Source organism: Ranitomeya variabilis, chromosome 7 (assembly GCF_051348905.1).
Source record: "Ranitomeya variabilis isolate aRanVar5 chromosome 7, aRanVar5.hap1, whole genome shotgun sequence".
Lineage (NCBI taxonomy): Eukaryota > Metazoa > Chordata > Amphibia > Anura > Dendrobatidae > Ranitomeya > Ranitomeya variabilis.
In genome coordinates, this window is record NC_135238.1 from 207,355,741 (window position 1) to 207,375,165 (window position 19,425).

General features: G+C 42.9%; 1 protein-coding gene across 3 annotated transcripts in view; it reads right to left on the minus strand.

The window, feature by feature from the left end:
- CERS6 (ceramide synthase 6) overlaps positions 1 to 19,425 on the minus strand; it is a 237,715-nt gene that overhangs the window by 111,534 nt on the left and 106,756 nt on the right. For all 3 annotated transcript variants that reach the window (XM_077272784.1, XM_077272786.1, XM_077272785.1), the window contains exon 3: positions 17,978 to 18,108. In XM_077272784.1, coding sequence (XP_077128899.1) covers positions 17,978 to 18,108 — 131 coding nt within the window. The remainder of the gene's footprint in view (positions 1 to 17,977; positions 18,109 to 19,425) is intronic.

The window sequence follows — 19,425 nt, forward strand, 5'->3', positions numbered from 1 at the left end:
GATGAACAGAGACCACCCCTCTCTGCTTCACACCTGCATGCACTTAGTTGTACATATACTGCATAGCACAAGTCTGCAATGACTTTAGTCTGCAGTGTGATTCTAAGAAGTGTGTCCTAGAAGTGTGAAGATTATGTAGAATTAAAACCAGAATTGAACCAGAAGGGAACTGAAGGTATCTGGACAGTCACTGTAAACAATGTTTCTGTTTGTTTTCACTCTCACCCCTATAATCCTTCACTTTCTGCAAACTCCCCTAATCCCTACACCAAGTAAGGAACTGTTCATCTCCTCTTCTATCCTCCCCATCCATCTCACCTCCTCCTCAGAACTGTTCCTCAACATACAATCTTCTGTCTCCAAGCACAGACAGCCACCTCATGCCCTCTCTCCTGCTCCCACCTGCTAACACTTTCTCTGCTACTTCTCACTGCTGGTGATATCTCTCCAAATCCTGGTCCTCCTCACCACATCCCCACAGTCATTTCTACCTCCCATCCACACTCTATCACAAATTTCCCTAACCTCTCTAACCTTATACCCATTCGCCAAGCCCCCGGTTCCCCAGTCCCACTAACAGGAGCTCTATGGAACGCTCGCTCTGTCTGCAACAAGCTTTCCTACATCCATGATCTTTTTATTACTAACAAACTTTCCTTCCTTGCCATCACCGAAACCTGGCTCACCCCTTCTGACACAGCCTCTCCTGCTGCACTTTCATATGGTGGAGTCCACCTTTCTCACACACCCCGCCCCAGCAGCAAGCATGGCGGAGGAGTTGGATTTCTCCTGTCAGATTACTGCTCCTTCATCCCAATCCCACTGCCACCCTCTGTTACCTTCACCTCTTTTGGGGTGCACTCTGTGCGCATCTACTCCCCCTCCAACCTCCAACTGGCTGTCATTTACCACCCCCCAGGGACAGCCAGCACCTTCATTGACCACTTCACCACCTGGCTACTTCATTTCCTTTCTGTGGACATCCCCACTATCATCATGGGCAACTTCAACATACCCATTGACACTTCCCTCTCAGCTGCCACTAAACTTCTATCTCTCACTTCCCTCTTCGGCCTCACTCAATGGTCTTCTGCAGCCACTCACAAAGATGGTCACACGCTGGACCTCATCTTCACCCGCCTCTGCTCCCTATCTAACCTCTCTAACTCACCTCTTCCTCTTTCTGACCACAATCTACTCATATTCTCTTCCGTCTCTACTCCTTGTCTACGATCCCCACCCCACAAACTTGCACACCCTCACAGAAATCTTAAACTCCTCGATCTACACTCACTCTCTGAATCCCTCCTCCCTCTCACAGACATAAGTTCCCTACACAATGCGGATGATGCTACCACTCTATATAACACCATAATAGCTGTAGCTTTGGAATCCCTTGCCCCTCTCACACATACCAAAGCTCACAAAATCAACCAACAGACAGCCCTGGCACACCAGCGTGACCAAAGAACTGAGGCGAGCTTCCAAGGCTGCTGAGCAGAGATGGAAAAGATCCCACTCCAATGAGTACTTCATCGCATTCAAACAGTCCCTCACTACTTTCAAGACCACACTCACCACAGCAAAACAAACCTACTCCTCATCTCTCATATCCTCCCTGTCTCACAACCCTAATCAGTTATTCAACACCTTCAACTCTCTCCTCCGTCCCCCAGCACCTCCTCCCTTCCCACTCATCTCAGCTCAAGACTTTGCCACAGTTTTCAAGCAGAAGATTGAAAACATCAGAGACAGTTTTAGTCGACAACCCCCAGAGCCCTTCCTCCCAACTACCCAGCCCTCCACCTACAAAACCAACTTCTCCACCATTACAGAAGATCGATTTCCACTCTACTCTCAAGATCACATCTCATCACCACCTGTGCACTGGACCCGATCCCTTACCACGTCATCCCAATCCTCACCACAGTCTTCATCCCAACCCTAACCCATCTCTTCAACCTATCACTAACAACTAGTGTTTTCCACTCAAGCTTTAAACATGCCTCTATCACTCCTATCCTCAAAAAGCCCTCACTTGACCCATCCTCTGTATCGAGCTATCGCCCTATATCACTTCTCTCTTATGCCTCAAAACTACTGGAACAACACGTCCATCTTGAACTGTCCTCCCATCTATCTTCCTGCTCCCTCTTTGACCGCTTACAATCAGGCTTCCGGTCACACCACTCCTCTGCCTTTGACACAGTGGACCATTCCCTGTTGCTGCGGACCCTCTCATCCCTTGGCATCACAGATTTGGCCCTATCCTGGACCTCATCATACCTAACTGACCAGACATTCAGCATCTCCCACTCACACACCACCTCCTCACCTCGTCACCTATCTGTCGGTGTCCCACAAGGTTCAGTTCTAGGGCCCCTGCTCTTCTCCATTTAAACTTTTGCCTGGGAAAGCTCAAAGAATTTCACGGTTTTCAGTATCATCTCTATGCTGACGACACACAGATCTATATCTCTGGACCAGATATCACCACCCTACTAACCAGAATCCCTCAATGTCTATCCGCTATTTCATCCTTCTTCTCCATTAGATTTCTAAAACTTAACATGGACAAAACAGAATTCATCGTCTTTCTCCCATCTCACGAACCCCCAACGAACCTATCCATTACAGTAAACGGCTGCCCACTCTCCCCAGTCCCAGAAGCTCACTGTCTCGGGGTAATCCTTGACACTGATCTCTCCTTCAAACCGCATATCCAAGCCCTTTCCACTTCCTTCCTCCTTCAACTCAAAAATATTTCACGGATCCGTACACTCCTAAACCAAGAATCAGCAAAAACCCTAGTCCATGCCCTCATCATCTCCCACCTCGACTACTGTAACCTCCTGCTCAATGGCCTCCCCTCTAACACTCTTGCACCCCTCCAATCTATTCTAAACTCAGCTGCCCGACTAATCCACCTGTCCCCCCCACTATTCCCCGGCCTCTCCCCTCTGTCAATCCCTTCACTGGCTCCCCATTACCCAGAGACTCCAGTACAAAAGCCTAACCATGACATACAAAGCCATCCACAACATGTCTCCTCCATACATCTGTGACCTTGTCTCCCGGTACTTTCCTGCAGGCAACCTCCGATCCTCACAAGATCTCCTTCTCTACTCCCCTCTTATCTCCTCTTCCCACAATCGCATACAAGATTTCTCTCGCGCATCAACCTTACTCTGGAACTCTCTACCGCAACATATCAGACTCTCGCCTACCATCGAAACCTTCAAAAAGAGCCTGAAGACTCACCTCTTCCGACAAGCCTACATCCTGCAGTAACCACCGATCGACCAAACCACTGCATGACCAGCTCAATCCTCACCTACTGTATCCTCACCCATCCCTTGTAGATTGTGAGCCCTCGTGGGCAGAGTCCTCCCTCCTCCTATACCACTTGTGACTTGTATTGTTCAAGATTATTGTACTTGTTTTTATTATGTATACCCCTCCTCACATGTAAAGTGCCATGAAATAAATGGTGCTATAATAATAAATAATAATAATCTATTCTATTGTAACCTGTCAGTGTGATTTTACTGTAGGCGGCACATGAATTGCCGGATTTTCTTCTATCTATCTATCTATCTATCTATCTATCTATCTATCTATCTAAAAAGAATTAAGCACAGCACAGAAAAAATGGGTGCAAAGTCTCATAGGCATATACCAAACCTTGTAAGTAGAATCAAAAAAAGTTGAAACAGCACTCCATGACAGTTGTAAGGTGCTCTTTATTGGCCCATGTGGCGACATTTCGGTCCTGGTTGCAGATCTATCTATCTATCTATCTATCTATCTATCTATCTATCTATCTATGTAATATATATTTATGTATACACATATATATGTGTGTGTGTGTGTCACTAACATCTATATATAAATTTGTATTCTATGTGTATATATCTATTCTATGCTAACCTGTCAGTGTGATTTTACTGTATGCTGCACATGAATTACCGGCTTTGCAAAGGATATCAGTATGTAAAAATCAGACACCACTTGCATGATCCGAGTGCTGTGCGATTTTTTTTATCGCACCCATAGGCTTGCATTGGCTGGTCTCGGCTGAGCCTCGGTGACAATTGCAGCATGCGGCAATTTTACATGCATGCCGAATAAGGCTGAGCAAATAAACGCTGATGTGAGCTGCTCTATAGATTAACACTGGGCCGAGTGCTATGCAATGTTTTCTCACATAGCACTCACCCGCATGCTATGGTAGTGTGACGCCGGACTTCATTAGCTGCTCCTGCGCTAATGAATACTCCCATCTGCTGCTCCTGCTCTCTCTGTTATTAGCGGCAGCAGGTGTCAGCTGATGGGAGCTGTAGTCTCATTAGCTAACACCAGTGACCGAAGGTAACCTTGATGACGTCACCGCCGGTCACTGACTCTGCACTCGCAGCAACTCAGTCACCAGTGGTTCTCAGCATGGATGGTTGCATCTTGGCACCCTCCAGGTTGAAAACTATTACCCCCCAGACATGGATTACGGCTTGGGACAGAACGACAGATAGGTGAGGGATATTGTTGTTTTTTTATTTTAGTTTTATTACAGGAGAATGAGGGCTTCGATGGAATTAAGCGTTAGGTGAATATAACTGTGTTTGTTACTGTTAAATAAAATGGAAAAGTGTGTTTAGTATTATTTCTAATAAACCTCATAAATATGAACCCCACTTGCCAACGCTACAGGGCAAGTGGGTAGAGCTGGGCAAACCACCAGAATTGGTGCATCAAATAGATGTGCCTTTTCTGGGCAGCTGCGGGCAGCTATTTTTAGGCTGCGGAAGGCCTTTATCCATGGCCTCTTACAAGACTGAGAATACCAGCCCCTAGCTGTGAGCTTTAGCAAGGCTGGTTGTCAAAAATAATTAAAAATAAGGCGTGGGTACCCCTCTATTCTTAATAACCAGCCTTGCTGAAGCTGACAGCCGAGGGTTGCAGCCCCTAGCTGTGAGTTTTGCCTGGCTGGTTATCAAAAATATAAGGGAATCTATGCAGGGTTTTTTTTAAATTATTTATTTACAGTGCAGGAGCGGCTGATGAATACTCCCATCCACTGCTCCTGCTCTCACTGTTATTAGCGGCAGCAGGTGTCAGCTGATGGAAAGTGTAGTCCCATCAGCTGACACCAGTGACCGGAAGTAAACTTTATACCTCCGATCACAGCTGTGTCTCCTGACAGCGTGGAAAACGATGCTCTCTGACCGGCAGAAGTGCTATGCCAGTGTTTCCCATGCTTTCACACAGCATAAGAAACACCATGCTGTGAATGTTCGGCTATAATCGGTGATTAAATCGGCGAATGCGAATATTGTAAGTTCGACGATCATAGGAGGAGAAAGGCATGGAGGGGGAGAGGTATAGAGGGGTAAAGTACAGAGAGGTAGAAAGGGAGAAGGGGATGGGGATCCAGGGAGAGACTGGGAGACAGAGGGGATTAGGGGGATGGAGAGGCAGAGGGAGTTGTCCCATCTCCTCCTGAACCTGCTCCTGTGACTTGTTTCTGCCACCAGACATTGCTATATTCATGTTGTGCTGGACGTGGTGTCATTACCATAAGCTCTGGGCAGCACAGGCTCTGTCCAGCCAGAGAGGCACGTTTTGCTGAGACCTGTAGTGACAATCAATCTAGCAGCTTCCTGCTGTAACTTATGGGACAACACCACTTAATACTGACTCTCCAAGCTTACTGTTGGGACTTGCCAGGCGCTAGTTTATATTATATCTTGTTCAGGCTGTTTGAGCTCAGACTGTATTTGTGACCATTCTTTTGTGTGTTGATTCTATTGCTCATGGTGCTGATTTGGTAACCTGACTTTCATGCCAGCCTGCTTCATCAGCCAGCAGCTACTCTGCTGACTCAACCTAGGGTCCCTATGCAAGAATAGTTCTCTGTACAGGGGTTAAAAAGTCAAGGCAAAAGCTATTTTGGGACCTGATACCCAGTGTAGAATTGCTAGAGTGCTGCCTTTTTTGTTCTAGATAGATAGATAGGCAGATAGACAGATATAGACATATCGCTAGAGAAATAGATACAAATTATATTTGCCTGCTCTATTTATTCATGTATTGCCTAAATTATCTGTAAATCAGACCAAATCAGAAGCATGTATATTAGTCTTTATTTGCAGTAGTAAGCCCTGTAGATGAAAAGATGACATACAGCAGCATTTTATCTTCATTTGAAAAAGTAATAAAACTGGAATAATTTTACTAAGATAAGTCATTTCCCATCCTGAAATGATACTGTAAATTAACTTAAGTAGCATTAATATATTGTAGCTTCAGGGTAATTTAAAGCACTACATGATTGCAAAAGCATTTCAATATAAAACACACTGCGATGAAAAGTGATAGGTTTTCTAATCTTACTTATTAAGAGTAATGCATCATAAAGCAAATAATCAATTTCTGAAAAACAAAATATAAATGTGAAAAACTGAGCAATGATAAAAGAGGAATTATTATTCACCGAGTCTCTGTACCAAATAGATGTTTTGCCAATAAAACAATATGTTTTCATAACAATTTGTCAGCTCAGTGGTAGCGCACGTCCGACTTGGTGCTCATCGTTCTGTTTAGAGTACTCTCACATCAGCATATATAAGCCTGAAAAGTTGGAGAGTGTCAGGCGAGTGTCATGCATTTTTTTTCTCACCTAGCATCCATATGACATGCGTATGCAATACGTATTCAATAAGTTTTTAACATCATATTTTACATACAGCAATTCTCTATGTCAATTCAAGATAATTTACTAAAAAAAGATCTTACATACAGATATAGGTAAATGGATAGATATCATTGAGGTATATGATCAGTGCAGTGTGTGTAGCTTACTGTACATGTATTTAGCTAATAATTAAATAAATAAGAGAAAAAACATGGAGTGGGGTCCCCAATATTTTTCTTAACACTAGGACTACTGGACTCGTGACCCCGCCTAGAACTACTGAAAGGAGTCATTTTGACTCCTTGCTTGTTTTCGTTTATTTTTAAAGTTTCATTTGTGGTTATTTATTAATAATTATATTTTTTGTAATGTATTATTATTGTGAGATCCAACAGTAATGCTTTTGATGGTTTTTTTTCTGCTTTTCTTATTTTTCTACAGAAAATAATAATTATAATAGACGTTTTTCAAACATTTTTTTTTATTCAAGTGCACACATATAAACAACAACTGAAGAACAAAAAGCAGAGAAAATGTAGGTGGAGGAGCATAAAAATGAAAATATGGCGCAGAATTCACCTTCTAAACATTTGGTGTTTCGCATTTTAGGCATTGCCTTTGATTTATGGCAGTACATTGCCCACACAAAGACTTACCACAAGTCTTACAATTGCCGACAGATCTATTTTTCTTGCACTTTTCTTTGATCTGGCAAAATTTTGTTTGAACCATCACTTCTGAACATGTAGAAACTTGGGACGTGGAACCCTTTTCCCTATCTGTGACATAAGGACCACTCAACTCTCTCACAAGCGTTTGCAAAAATGCCTTGCGTGACATTTTTTGGTGGGTAATCTCCTTGAATATTGTACATGCATTTATACCCGCAAAGTCTAAGGCATTTTCAAATGCATGAACAGGCCATCTCCTTGTGGATGTTCGTGTGGTATATTTTCGTGCCATCTGATCCACTACATCTACTCCATATTTTGTTTCATTGTAAAACTTTACCGCTTCTGGAGTTTTTTTAGCGGAATCAGACGCAACAACAACATCTGGATGGACGGAACTCAAAATGACAACATTTTTGTTGGGCTTTCCTTGATATACTGTAAGTGTAAAATTGTCTTCATTTCTAAACACTTTAGTGTTGTACAATTCCTCTTTCATGGATTTTATTTCTTTAGGCACTTCTCGCCTTATCTTATTCAGTGTTCCCACGATGGTTGTTCCTTTGCTTTTTAGCTGTTTAGCTAATTTTACTGAAGTAAAATAATTATCGGTTGTAACATTGCGACCTTTTTTCAAAAACGGGTCCAATAACTTCATTACCACATGGTCAGCTAAACGGTCCTCAGCACGGCGTGTGTCATCTTTGCCTAGATAAGGGAAGCCATTTGCCAGATATTTGCTCTCCTTATCAACAGCTAGCCAATATTTGTGGCCATATTTATCTGGTTTGGAAGGCATGTACTGCGTGAATGGACACCTAGTTTTGCTTGGGAAAAGTTGCTCATCCACCGTTATGTATGGGCCAGGTTTGTAACACGCAATACAATTTGCAATAAACCTGTCCCACACAGTAGAAAATAGAGCAAACTTGTCCGTTTGCAGTCTCTCCGATCGAGTAGATTTCTCATCAAATCTGAGAAACCTCATAATTTCAACAAAGCGGTCCCTAGACATTGTCGCTTTGCAAAACGGTATTCCCCAGTCATTACACCAAATACTGCTAATCGAGTGACGGTTCGTGCCAGATATTCCACGAGCATAGAATATCGCAATGAATGCATCTAGCTCCTCATCAGATAGAGTAAACTGTAAATTATTGTTCCTGCATGCTTCTGCAAGCGTACAGTTCTTTATATGTGTCAATATATATGAATCAAAAAATAAACGCCATGCGCTCAAAGGACTATCGATAATGATATTTCTTCTGGCGTATCCTGTAGGGCCAGGTGCTTCTCGAAGAATATTTTGGCTGTCACGCCTACCAGGCAAGTGTTGTCCAATTTCAACAGGTTTCCATTGAATACCATCCGCTGAAACTAGTATTCCTTCAGATTCGCCTTCTCTGGTGTTTGTTGTTGCATTACCTTCGCCGCCATCGTTATCTGTTGTTCTTTCATTTCTGGGACGTTTTGCTGATTTTTTCTGTCCACGACCAGGAGGATGGTCACGAGGCAACATAACTGCATGAGCCCGATCCCCAGTTGATGTGCTTGGAATATCTGGAAAAAAGTTGATGAATATTTAGAATTTTTGTTTTGTAAGGGTCCGTGCACACTGGCTGGATTAGCGGCGGAATATCCGACCGGATATTCTCACCACAATCCGGCCTGTACCTGCCCGCTCAGGTACAGAGCAGAGTTTCATACCTGAAGCTCCGCTCCGAACCCCGGGCTGGAGCTGCTGTCTGGGACGGAGCTGTGCTCGCGCGTAAGCAAGCGCTGCTCTGTCCCTGACAGCGGCTCCAGCCCGGGGTTCGGAGCGGAGCTTTAGGCATGAGCGGGCAGGTACGGCCTGTATTGCGGCAAGAATATCCAGATGGCTATTCAGCCAGAATTCTGCTAGTGTGCACAGGCCCTAACTCAGTGTGTGGAAGAACAAATAAATACACATAACTACTTACCTTCTGGATTTGTTCCTTCTGAGTCTTCAGATTCACTTGATATGTTCTGAGGAATGAAATCTTCATCACTGTCAGAATCAAATACATGTTCCTGCAATTCGGATTCCGATTCATCCTCCGGTATGGATTGCAAAGTAGCCAGAATATCCTGAGGCTTTATCAAACGTCTTCTCTCCATATTCCTCACAAATTCCATAATTCTATATAGTTCCCTGCTGAAAAATAGAAATGAAATGAAAACTAAAAGAAATAATAACTGTTCTGCCACCTTCAAAAGTAGGTGGGCTGAATCAGTTGACAGACAGCTAAACTATTTCATAACAATTCATACCTGTATGAGTCTTCAGAGCTCGTATGTCTGCGTCTGTTCTCTTTGTCTCTTCAGCTGAACTGAAAGTAAAGTTACTATCCAGAATACTGTCTCCTGCTAGGACCTTAGAAAAACACCACCCTTCATTAGCATAAGATAAGAGCCTAGAGTAAACAAGCTATTTTGTTCAGCATTACACAGTAATACAAGCAGGTAAAACACAAGGAAAATGTGAAAAGTTGACATGTAAATTGAACTACATCTATATGAACATCAGGGTAAATAAGACAGAGTGAAAAAATTATGCACAAAACTTTATAGCAACATTTAGTGACAAAAGGACCTCAAAATATAGTAGGGAGTCAAAATGACTCCCTTCAGTAGTTCTTGGTAAATTTTGAAAAAAACGCGCACATTTTTTACCAAAATTATTTATTCTCACAAAATCTTTTTTCATATCATATTTGAGGAAAAGTCACCGAGTTTCAAGCCGGAATTCTGAAAAATGTAGTCACAGAAGAGAAATAAAAAATGAAAGGAGTCAAAATGACTCCATCAGTAGTTCTAGTGTTAACCAGCTGAGGGAAAGCTGACAGCCGGGGGCTGATATTTTTAGTCTGTGAAGGAGGCAATAGACATGAAGCTTCCCAGGCTATTAATATCAGCTCACAGCTGTTTACTTAGACTTTATTGGATATTAACAAGGGGTGCCCAGCCAAAAAATGACATGGAGTACCCCCAATAATTAAAGGGGACTGATGAGAGAGGGAGCATCACCTGATGCTCGCTCCTCAATTGTTGCTTTCAACTGCATCGGCATCTATGGTGCCGGGCCCCCCTGACTTACAGCCCCATAGCGGCCGTGTGGGCTGGGGGCCCTGGTTTGGTGGCCCTAATAGCGGGCAATGTTAGATGCAGCTTGCGGCTATCACTGCTTGCTATTAAAGTGAAATGAATATTCACCCCTCTCCACGCCCAAGAGAGGCCCAGCACCTGCTCACTGCAGTACTTTACTCTGCCCTCAACAGGGCAGAGAAGTACGCCTGTGCAGGAGCGCCGATGCCGGGGAGCGATGAAGCTAGCAAGAGGGTGGTGTCGCAGGAAGATGAGAGGCACCGGACCCGGACCTGCGACACCCATCAGACCGGACTGGACCGCCCCCCCCCCAGGTGAGTATAATATATCTTATTTTTCTTCACTTGCAGGTTGGACCTGGGGCTTATTTACAGAATTATAGAATGCTGTAGATAAGCCCTGAAAGGCAGTGGCCGCATCTTAAAGCGGCAAAATCTGCTGCCAGGTTCCCTTTAATATTTGAAATAATAAATGTTTGATATTTAAAATTAAATTTTAAATATCAAATATATTATTATTAATTTCCTTTAAACTTGAATCACAGGAATAAAAAAATCTATTTATTTTCAGCCGTGTTGTAATCCATTGATAGGACTTACTACATGCAGTAAACCACGGCCTTTTCATTTCTCTGTGAAACGTTCCCCCAAGCATCCGCTCTGATATAATGCCCATTTAATAAGGCCTCTGTCTCTGCTTGAACAGACATTTGACACACGGTTTAGCTGTTCACTGCATGCTCCATTGAAAGTCAAGGGGATTTATCCAGCTCTGATGTGAAGTCACTTATCTCCAATTTCTCAAATCTTCGCTGCCTCTCAGATGATAAAACGCACAGAAATGACTGCACCGTATCTCCACTTAAGATGCACAATTGTTGTACTTAAATAATTGCCTTTTAACCATTTGCATGTAATTTCTCTGCTGCGCATTCAGAATGCATTTATGTCTCTATATAAAAATATATAAAACTGTCAAAGCCGAAGAAAGGAGTAATATTTTACTAAGAGCAGCAGTAAAGAAGGATTTCAGTTAAGGAAACCCAACTCAGAACAGCATTCGATTTATTTCTATAAAGACGGGAAAAATTGATCCAAACTTCGCCTCCCCTGTATAATGGATGAAACATTTAGAGCGCCCCCTTCATTTCTGAATGAAAAACACAATATGTCCTTCCTTACCTTCCCTATTGGCTCAACATATCCTTAGATGAGTGTGCCGAAACGATTAGTAGTGATGATCGCAAGTGCTTGTTAATCGAGTGCGCAATGAGTATCGCGGGTGCTTGAGGGGCATGTTCGAGTCCCGCGGCGGCATATTTCACAGCTGTTAGACAGCCACAAGACAATGTCTGTGTATGTCAGGTAATCACCGCATGTTTTGTGGCTGTCTATCAGACGCGAGAACTCGAACATGACACTGGAGCACCCGAGATATTCAGTGAATTCCTGAGCACCCTAAGCAAACTTGAGTAACGACCACTCGCGCTCATCACTAATGATAAGCTTTGTTAAAAAAAAATTGTGATACTGTGTCAATAGATATTTGTGCCAGTAGTCATATCCAGGTGAATCTGAAATATTAGAGTTGGAAAACCATGAGAATCGATATATGCAGTAGAGGACAATGGTGCTTTACTGTGAGATCTGCCTGTTGCAAAGGTCCATAATGTTATTGGTTGCCAATGTTTTGGTCCATGCCGGACCTTCTTTTATGGTTTCTGTCCTGTGGTGTCAGAGTTTATTGTAGCTGTCTAATGGAGATGTCCCAGGACACAAGCCTTTAAAAGGGTCAAGGATGGACCCAAACATTGGCTGATAATAATATTATGGATCTCTGCCACATGGTTATCTCCCAATAAAGCACTTTTCCTTTGAATGACATATTGAGTGCCATGGTTTTCTACTTGGATATTTATTTTCATGATCGGTACAAATTCTCAAGCTATTGCACCCTGCCAGCATTGTATGTGCTAGAAATGCCTTTCCTTCACTGTGTGTCATGCATTGTCACTGCCATTATCCATTGGCTTCTTATTGGCTTCTTACTGAAAATCCTCCTCTGTGTTATACTTTTATCTACATTGACAGACAGCAAAGCAGACAAAAAGTCACCACAAATCCTGTAATCCATGTCTGCTTTTCTGCTGCTGGAGATGGATCACACTTGACAACAGGCAGTGGACAGTAAATTAGGCAGTAGGAAAAGACCTAGCAGATAGTGCAGTGATTTTTCAGTAGTAAAGGCCCCCACACACACATTAGGCTAAGGTCAGTCAAATCTGCCAATATTGGCCAACAAATTATTTGATATGTGGGCCTCCTAATTTTTCCTTAATAGTTGATGCAAAGGAAGAAAAGAATCCAGCATGTTCGATTTCCAAAGGCCAATCCTTCAGCTATGTGAGAAATAAGTCTCAGCCAGAGGAGTCTTGTAGAGGTTTTCTCATAGAGAATACAGCAACTTTTGGCTAAGGGTACTTTCACACTAGCGTCGTGCACTGCACGTCGCTATGCGTCGTTTTGCAGAAAAAATGCATCCTGCAAAAGTGCTTGCAGGATGCGTTTTTTCTCCATAGACTTTTATTAGCGACGCAGTGCGACGCATTGCCATACATCTCAACCGTCGTGCGACGGTTGCGTCGTGTTGCGTCGGACCATCGCCACCAAAAAACGTTGCTTGTAACGTTTTTTGGTGCGTCGTCTGCAGCATTTCTGACCGCGCATGCACGGCCGGAACTCCGCCCCCGCCTCCCCGCACCTCACAATGGGGCAGTGGATGCGTTGGAAAACTGCATCCGCTGCCCCCGTTGTGCGGCGCATTCACAGCTAGCGTCGGTGTGCTGCAACGTCGCATAGCGACGTGCAGTGCACGACGCTAGTGTGAAAGTAGCCTAAGCCGAGCGTTCCTGTGTATGGGGGAGTGAGGAGAGATAGCTGTTGGCCAAATTATTGTTCATGCCTTAAAAATAATATAATTATTAAAAGAAGTGATTTGCGGATTTGATATTTATTTCAACATCTATTAAGATCAAGTTGTAGAGGACTCATTGATACCGTTTTCACAGCGCCATCCTCTTTAGTTTGATTGATAGCTCACTATCTGATCTTCCCTTGCCAAGCTAAAAAGATTGGTGCTGGGTAAGTAAACACTCTCGAGAGGCAGAGACTTATATTAAGTGCTTTGTCGAGCCCCCAGAGCACTTAACACCTAAATTGCATAGAAATTAAAATGCTAATTGCTCAGGAATGCAGCAACAGATAGAAGTTATAAAAGTCTCCATGGATTTAGCTTTCTTAGAGCTGCATGTCCATACATGCTGTTTGGGGCATTGATCTTACTGACATATTCCTTTTATTGACTGCCCCCTGCAATGATGCTATGGATGTTTAAAACAAATTGGTGGACGCCGCGGATGCTCCACTTAGCAGAGACTCCGACTGCGCATCTGATCTGCCAGTATGGCCCAATAAATACAGGCTATTATATCAATGGCATGTCATGTTCTTTAATTAACAATGTAGTCCATCACAGAAAATACGCCATAAAAGTGGACATGCCATCTGCTTTTAATAATATGGTTCTACTTGATGCTCAAAACCAATTAGTAATTTCACATTAAAATTGACTGACTGCTTCCGCGCACTGGCAGCACACGGCAAAAACCTCTATCCTTTAATTTAATTAAAATGGGCCTGGCCCAAGTACGGAAAGAGGAATATAATTTTTATTTAAAGCTTGAGTTCTGCCTTTAGAGGACCAAAGAGAATATATTAGACTGCAAGTTATGAATTGCACACAGACACCAGGCAACCTCAGTCGGGGCTGATAGCTCCACAATAAAGTCAGGCAGCATGGAGGGTTTTAACCCCTTCTCTACATATGACATATGTATACGTCATATGCTGTGTCTCCCTCTTTGATTCGGGCTCAGCGCCGGAGCCCGCATCTTTACTGGCACATGATAACTGATTTGATCAACTGACTTGTGGCCCTAACAGCCGCAGGTGGAATGACGATCCACCCGCGACTGTTAACATGTTAAATGCCGCTGTCAGTCTCTAACTCTGTCCATCGTCACCTGTGTCACATGATGGCGTGGCGTAGATGGATTGGCATGACAACACGGGATCTGCAGGAGAGCCCTGTGGTTGTCATTACTGATTGCTATGACCGCCGCCTAGCGGCTGGCGTACATAGAAGATGATCAATTCTGCAACATATAGCAAGGCTGAAGCACAAGCAATCAGGAGATCAAAGCTTCAAGTCTCCTAAGGAGACTATTGAAGCAAGTAAAAAGTGTAAAAATAAAAAAACATAAAAGTTCAAAACACCCCCTTTTTCCCTATTCAAAATAAAACAATATAAAAAACCACACACATATTTGGTATCGTTGCGTTCAGAAATGCTCAATCTATCAAAATACAAAAATAATTAATCTGATCGGTAAACGTCGTAATGAGAAAAAAAATGCAAATCAGAATTACGGTTTTTGATTTCTGCAATAAAATGCGATAACAGGTGATCAAAAGATCGTATCTACCCCAAAATGGTATTGATAAATATATCAGCTTGGAGCGCCAAAAATAAGCCGTTACCCAGCCCCAGATGCCAAAAAATAGAGTTACTACACTGTGTTCCAAATTATTATGCACATAGAGTTTAGGAGTGATAAGGTTAGAATTTTTTTGTTTGTCATTTAAACTCATTGATGGTGATGTGTGTCAGGGCTCTTTATATCACTGAATGCAATTGCAGATACCTGTGCATATTAGTTTGGCAGGTGTGTCCAAATAAAGGCAAGACTACTTAAGAAGGCTGTTCCACATTATTAAGCAGCCTACATTTTTTGCTAAAATGGGAAAGAAAAAGGATGTGTCGGCTGCTGAGAAGCAACAAATTGTGGAGTATTTAGGTCAAGGCATGACTACAATCAACATTGCCAAGACACTTCATCGTGATCATCGCACAATCAAGAAGTATGTAGCTGATTCCCAGCACACACGTGTGCGTGCTGATAGGGAAAAATTGAGGACTCTTTCCAACAGGCAATTACGTAAGGTTAAAAGAGCAGCTGCAAAAATGCCTTGTCATAGCAGCAGACAAGTTTTTGAAGCTGCTGGTGCCTCCAACGTCCCCAGAACAACAAGATGCAGGGTCCTTCAGAGGTGCGTAAGCCATCCTGTCGACCACCTCTATTCACTGCACACAAGCAGAAACAGCTCCAGTGGGCCAAAAGATACATGAAGACTGACTTCCAAACTGTTTGGTTCACCGATGAGTGCCATGCAACGCTCGATGGTCCAGATGGATGGAGTGGAAGATGGCTGGTTGATGGACACCCCATGAAAACACGGCTAAGGCGCCAACAAGGAGGAGGTGGAGTAATGTTTTGGGCTGGAATCATGGGGAGAGAGATTGTCGGCCCCTTTATGATCCCTGAAGGGGTAAAGATGAACTCCATAATCTATGTGGAGTTTATAAAACAACACTTCCTGCCATGGTTCAAGAGGAAGAACCGTGCTTTCCGCAGCAAGATCATTTTAATGCATGATAATGCACCGTCTCATGCTGCAAAAAACTCATCTGCATCTCTGGCTGCTATGGGCATAAAAGAAGACAAACTTATGGTGTGGCCACCATCTTCCCCTGACCTCATCCCCATTGAGAACCTCTGGAGCATCATCAAAAGGAATGTCTATGATGGCGGGAGGCAGTTCACATCTAAGCAACAGCTCTGGGAGGGTATTCTGTCCACATGCAAAACAATTGAAGCAGAAACCATCCAAAAACTGACAAATTCAATGGACGAGAGAGTTCAGAAGCTTCTTTCGAACAAGGGGTCCTATGTGCAAATGTAACATCACCTAGAATAAAGTTTTCACTTGAAAACTGTTTGATTTCATTTTGTAATAAGCTGATAATGCTTATAACTTCACAACTGACCATTTTTTTGTTCAAAATAAAATAAAAAAGGTTGAAAACTCTGCTGTGCATAATAATTTGGAACATGCATTTTGAGTGTTTATTTTTATTTTTAAAGATACTGTATTCATAGGCAGTTTGTTCCAAAACACTGCAATTATACTAGAATAGTAGATGACTGGAAAATAACAATGACTGCAATTCAGATAGGTAATTTAGAGAAAATATGAGGAAATACTATTTGCATAATAATTTGGAACACAGTGTACAGGTCTTGGAAAATGGCGCCATTTTTTTTCTTTAACAGATTTTAGATTTTCTTTTCACCACTTCAATAAAGAAGAACTTAGACATGTCTGGTATCTATGAACTCGTAATGACCTGGAGAATCATAATGGCGGGTCAGTTTGAGCATTTAGTGAACATGGTAAAAAAAAAAATTATGTAATTGCACTTTTTTGCAATTTCAAAGCATTTGGAATTTGTTTCCCGTTTTACAGTACATTATACGGTAAAATCAATTATTGTTCAAAAGTACAACTCATCCCACAAAAAAACAAGCCCTCAAACAGTCATATTTACCAAGAAATAAAAAATTTTATGGCTCCGCGTAGAAGGGGAGCGAAAAACGAAAAAAAACACAAAAAAAAACAGAGAGTGTCTTTAAGGTAAAGGGGTTAATTTTTAAAGCAGAATTGTCACTTGGTATAAATATGAAATATTTGCCTGGTGTAAATGCCGCTGTTCTTCTCAATCCAGCTTTTGTTCCTGCTCCTTTCTATTCCTGAGATATGGCCTCATCTTTTTTAGTCTAATAGATGCAAGACATGCAGTCGCGGGAAATCAAATATATTTTTCGAGCACACCGAAGTCACTCAGTTAGCACCCAAATATGATCAGGTAACGCCTTATCCGAGCACGTTCGATCATCACTACTCTTGTCTAGTGATGAGCGAATATACTCGTTACTCGAGATTTCTTTAGCACGCTCGGGGGTCCTCCGAGTATTTTTTAGTGCTCGGAGGTTTAGTTTTCCTCACCTTAGCTGAATGATTTACATCTGTTAGCCAGCATAAGTACATGTGGGGGTTGCCTGGTTGCTAGGGAATCCCCACATGTACTTATGCTGGCTAACAGATGTAAATCATTCAGCTAAGATGAGGAAAACCTCCGAGCACTAAAAAATACTCGGAGGACCCCCGAGCATGCTAAAGAAATCTCGAGTAACGAGTATATTCGCTCATCACTACTCTTGTCTTCTAAGATGCCGAGTCGGTTGTTCTATCCCTCCACCATGCTTTATATTGTAAATCTATTAGTTCTCTAATTATCTGCAGGATCAGTGCATAAAAGAACTAAATTCCATCATCATACACATAGAATAATTCTAAATTACAAGCAACCAAAGTGAGAAAGCGGTTAATGAGTTTTCACAGATATCCTGATATAAATGAGCCCTAATAAGTGCGCCTCTTGGAGAAATGCGCTAAATAAAATGATATTGGAAATCACCACTAGAAACACAGTGAGGAGCTCTATAAACATAGAAAATGCAGATACGTACATGCTCTCACAGAATCGTGTCAGGGTACTCGGCTTTTCTTGATTCCTTCTCTGACGAAACCAGCGCTGAATACTACGTACATCCCAGTCCAGCTGCTTGGAAAGTCCTTCTAGTCTTTTCTCATCAGGGTGCTGCCAGAATAAAATTGTAAAAAAAATATAAAAATATCTGATTTTAAGAATTATGGAACATATGGTATACACAGGAATAGATGAAGAAATATCAGCATTGGGCTGGGTCTAGTGGAAGCAGCGGGTGCATATGTCTTAGGTGCGGGTGACAGGTGGACACCAACAAGCCGCTTTGCGTGGTCTGGGGTACATAGATACATGATGAGGGAAGTATATATAATGCTTTGTCTGGCTAAAGACTTCATGACACCGGATGACCGTACTTATGCTGTCACTTCCTGCAATGGCAGAATTAAAGTCTGTAGCTTGGTCCTTTAAGGGTACGTCTCCACTTGCCGTATTGTCGGCACTTTGAACGGAGCAGAAACCCCGCTCCACCCAAAGCGCCGCCCCCTTCCGTACGCGCGGTGATTCCGGATGTGTTCAATGCACACATCCAGAATCGCCGCACCCTATGCATAGGACCCTGTTATGTACTTTGCAGAGAAGGAGCGTCACCGCAAGGTAAACAGACATACTGCGTTCTAAAAAGACGCTCCTCATGTCTGTAAACGCAGGGCCGCCGGACGCATGTTCGCACGCATATTGGAGACGGGATGTCATAAAATCCCCTCCACTACTGTATGCTGTAACATCTGGAAGCTGCGGGTTGAACGCTGCAGTTGTACGCAGCATTCAATCCGCAGCTAATCCGGATGTAATCCTGAACGTGGAAACATACCCTTAGTGTGCAAGAAAGGAATCATAGTTCCTCTACTTTGTCTCCTGAACATTTTGTTATTCATTATGACAATAATCCAGCAAGAATCTTCATATAGGCACCTTATACTTTTACATTCTAATTTGGTAGCTTTGGAGTCTCCAGCCTCACCAGGGACAACACGTTTTCTCTGGCTAGATAGGGGCGCTATCACACAGAGACTAGGTCTCAGATATGTTTCCACCTTTAGGTTGGGATCATACGTGCGAGAAACTCAATACCCAGCACTGCTGCCGGCACTCGGGACCGGAGCACTCAGCTACATAAAAATACATGCAGCCGAACGCTCCGGTCCCGAGTGCCGGCGGCAGTGCCGGGTGTTGAGATGCAAGACTCATGTGAGTTTCTCGCAAGTGTGATTGCGGCCTTACGCACAGACCCAAATACCAGAGGCTGAGTATAGCTGAGCTTCATAGGGGAGTACCAAGATGGCAGTAACAGAAGGCTTCAGCAGCGCAAGGATATGGAAAGTAAACCTCTGCACATGTTCCATTTATACACTGATGTCAGAGATTGACAGCAGCATATAAATGGTTAACAGCTGGGACAGAGCGGAG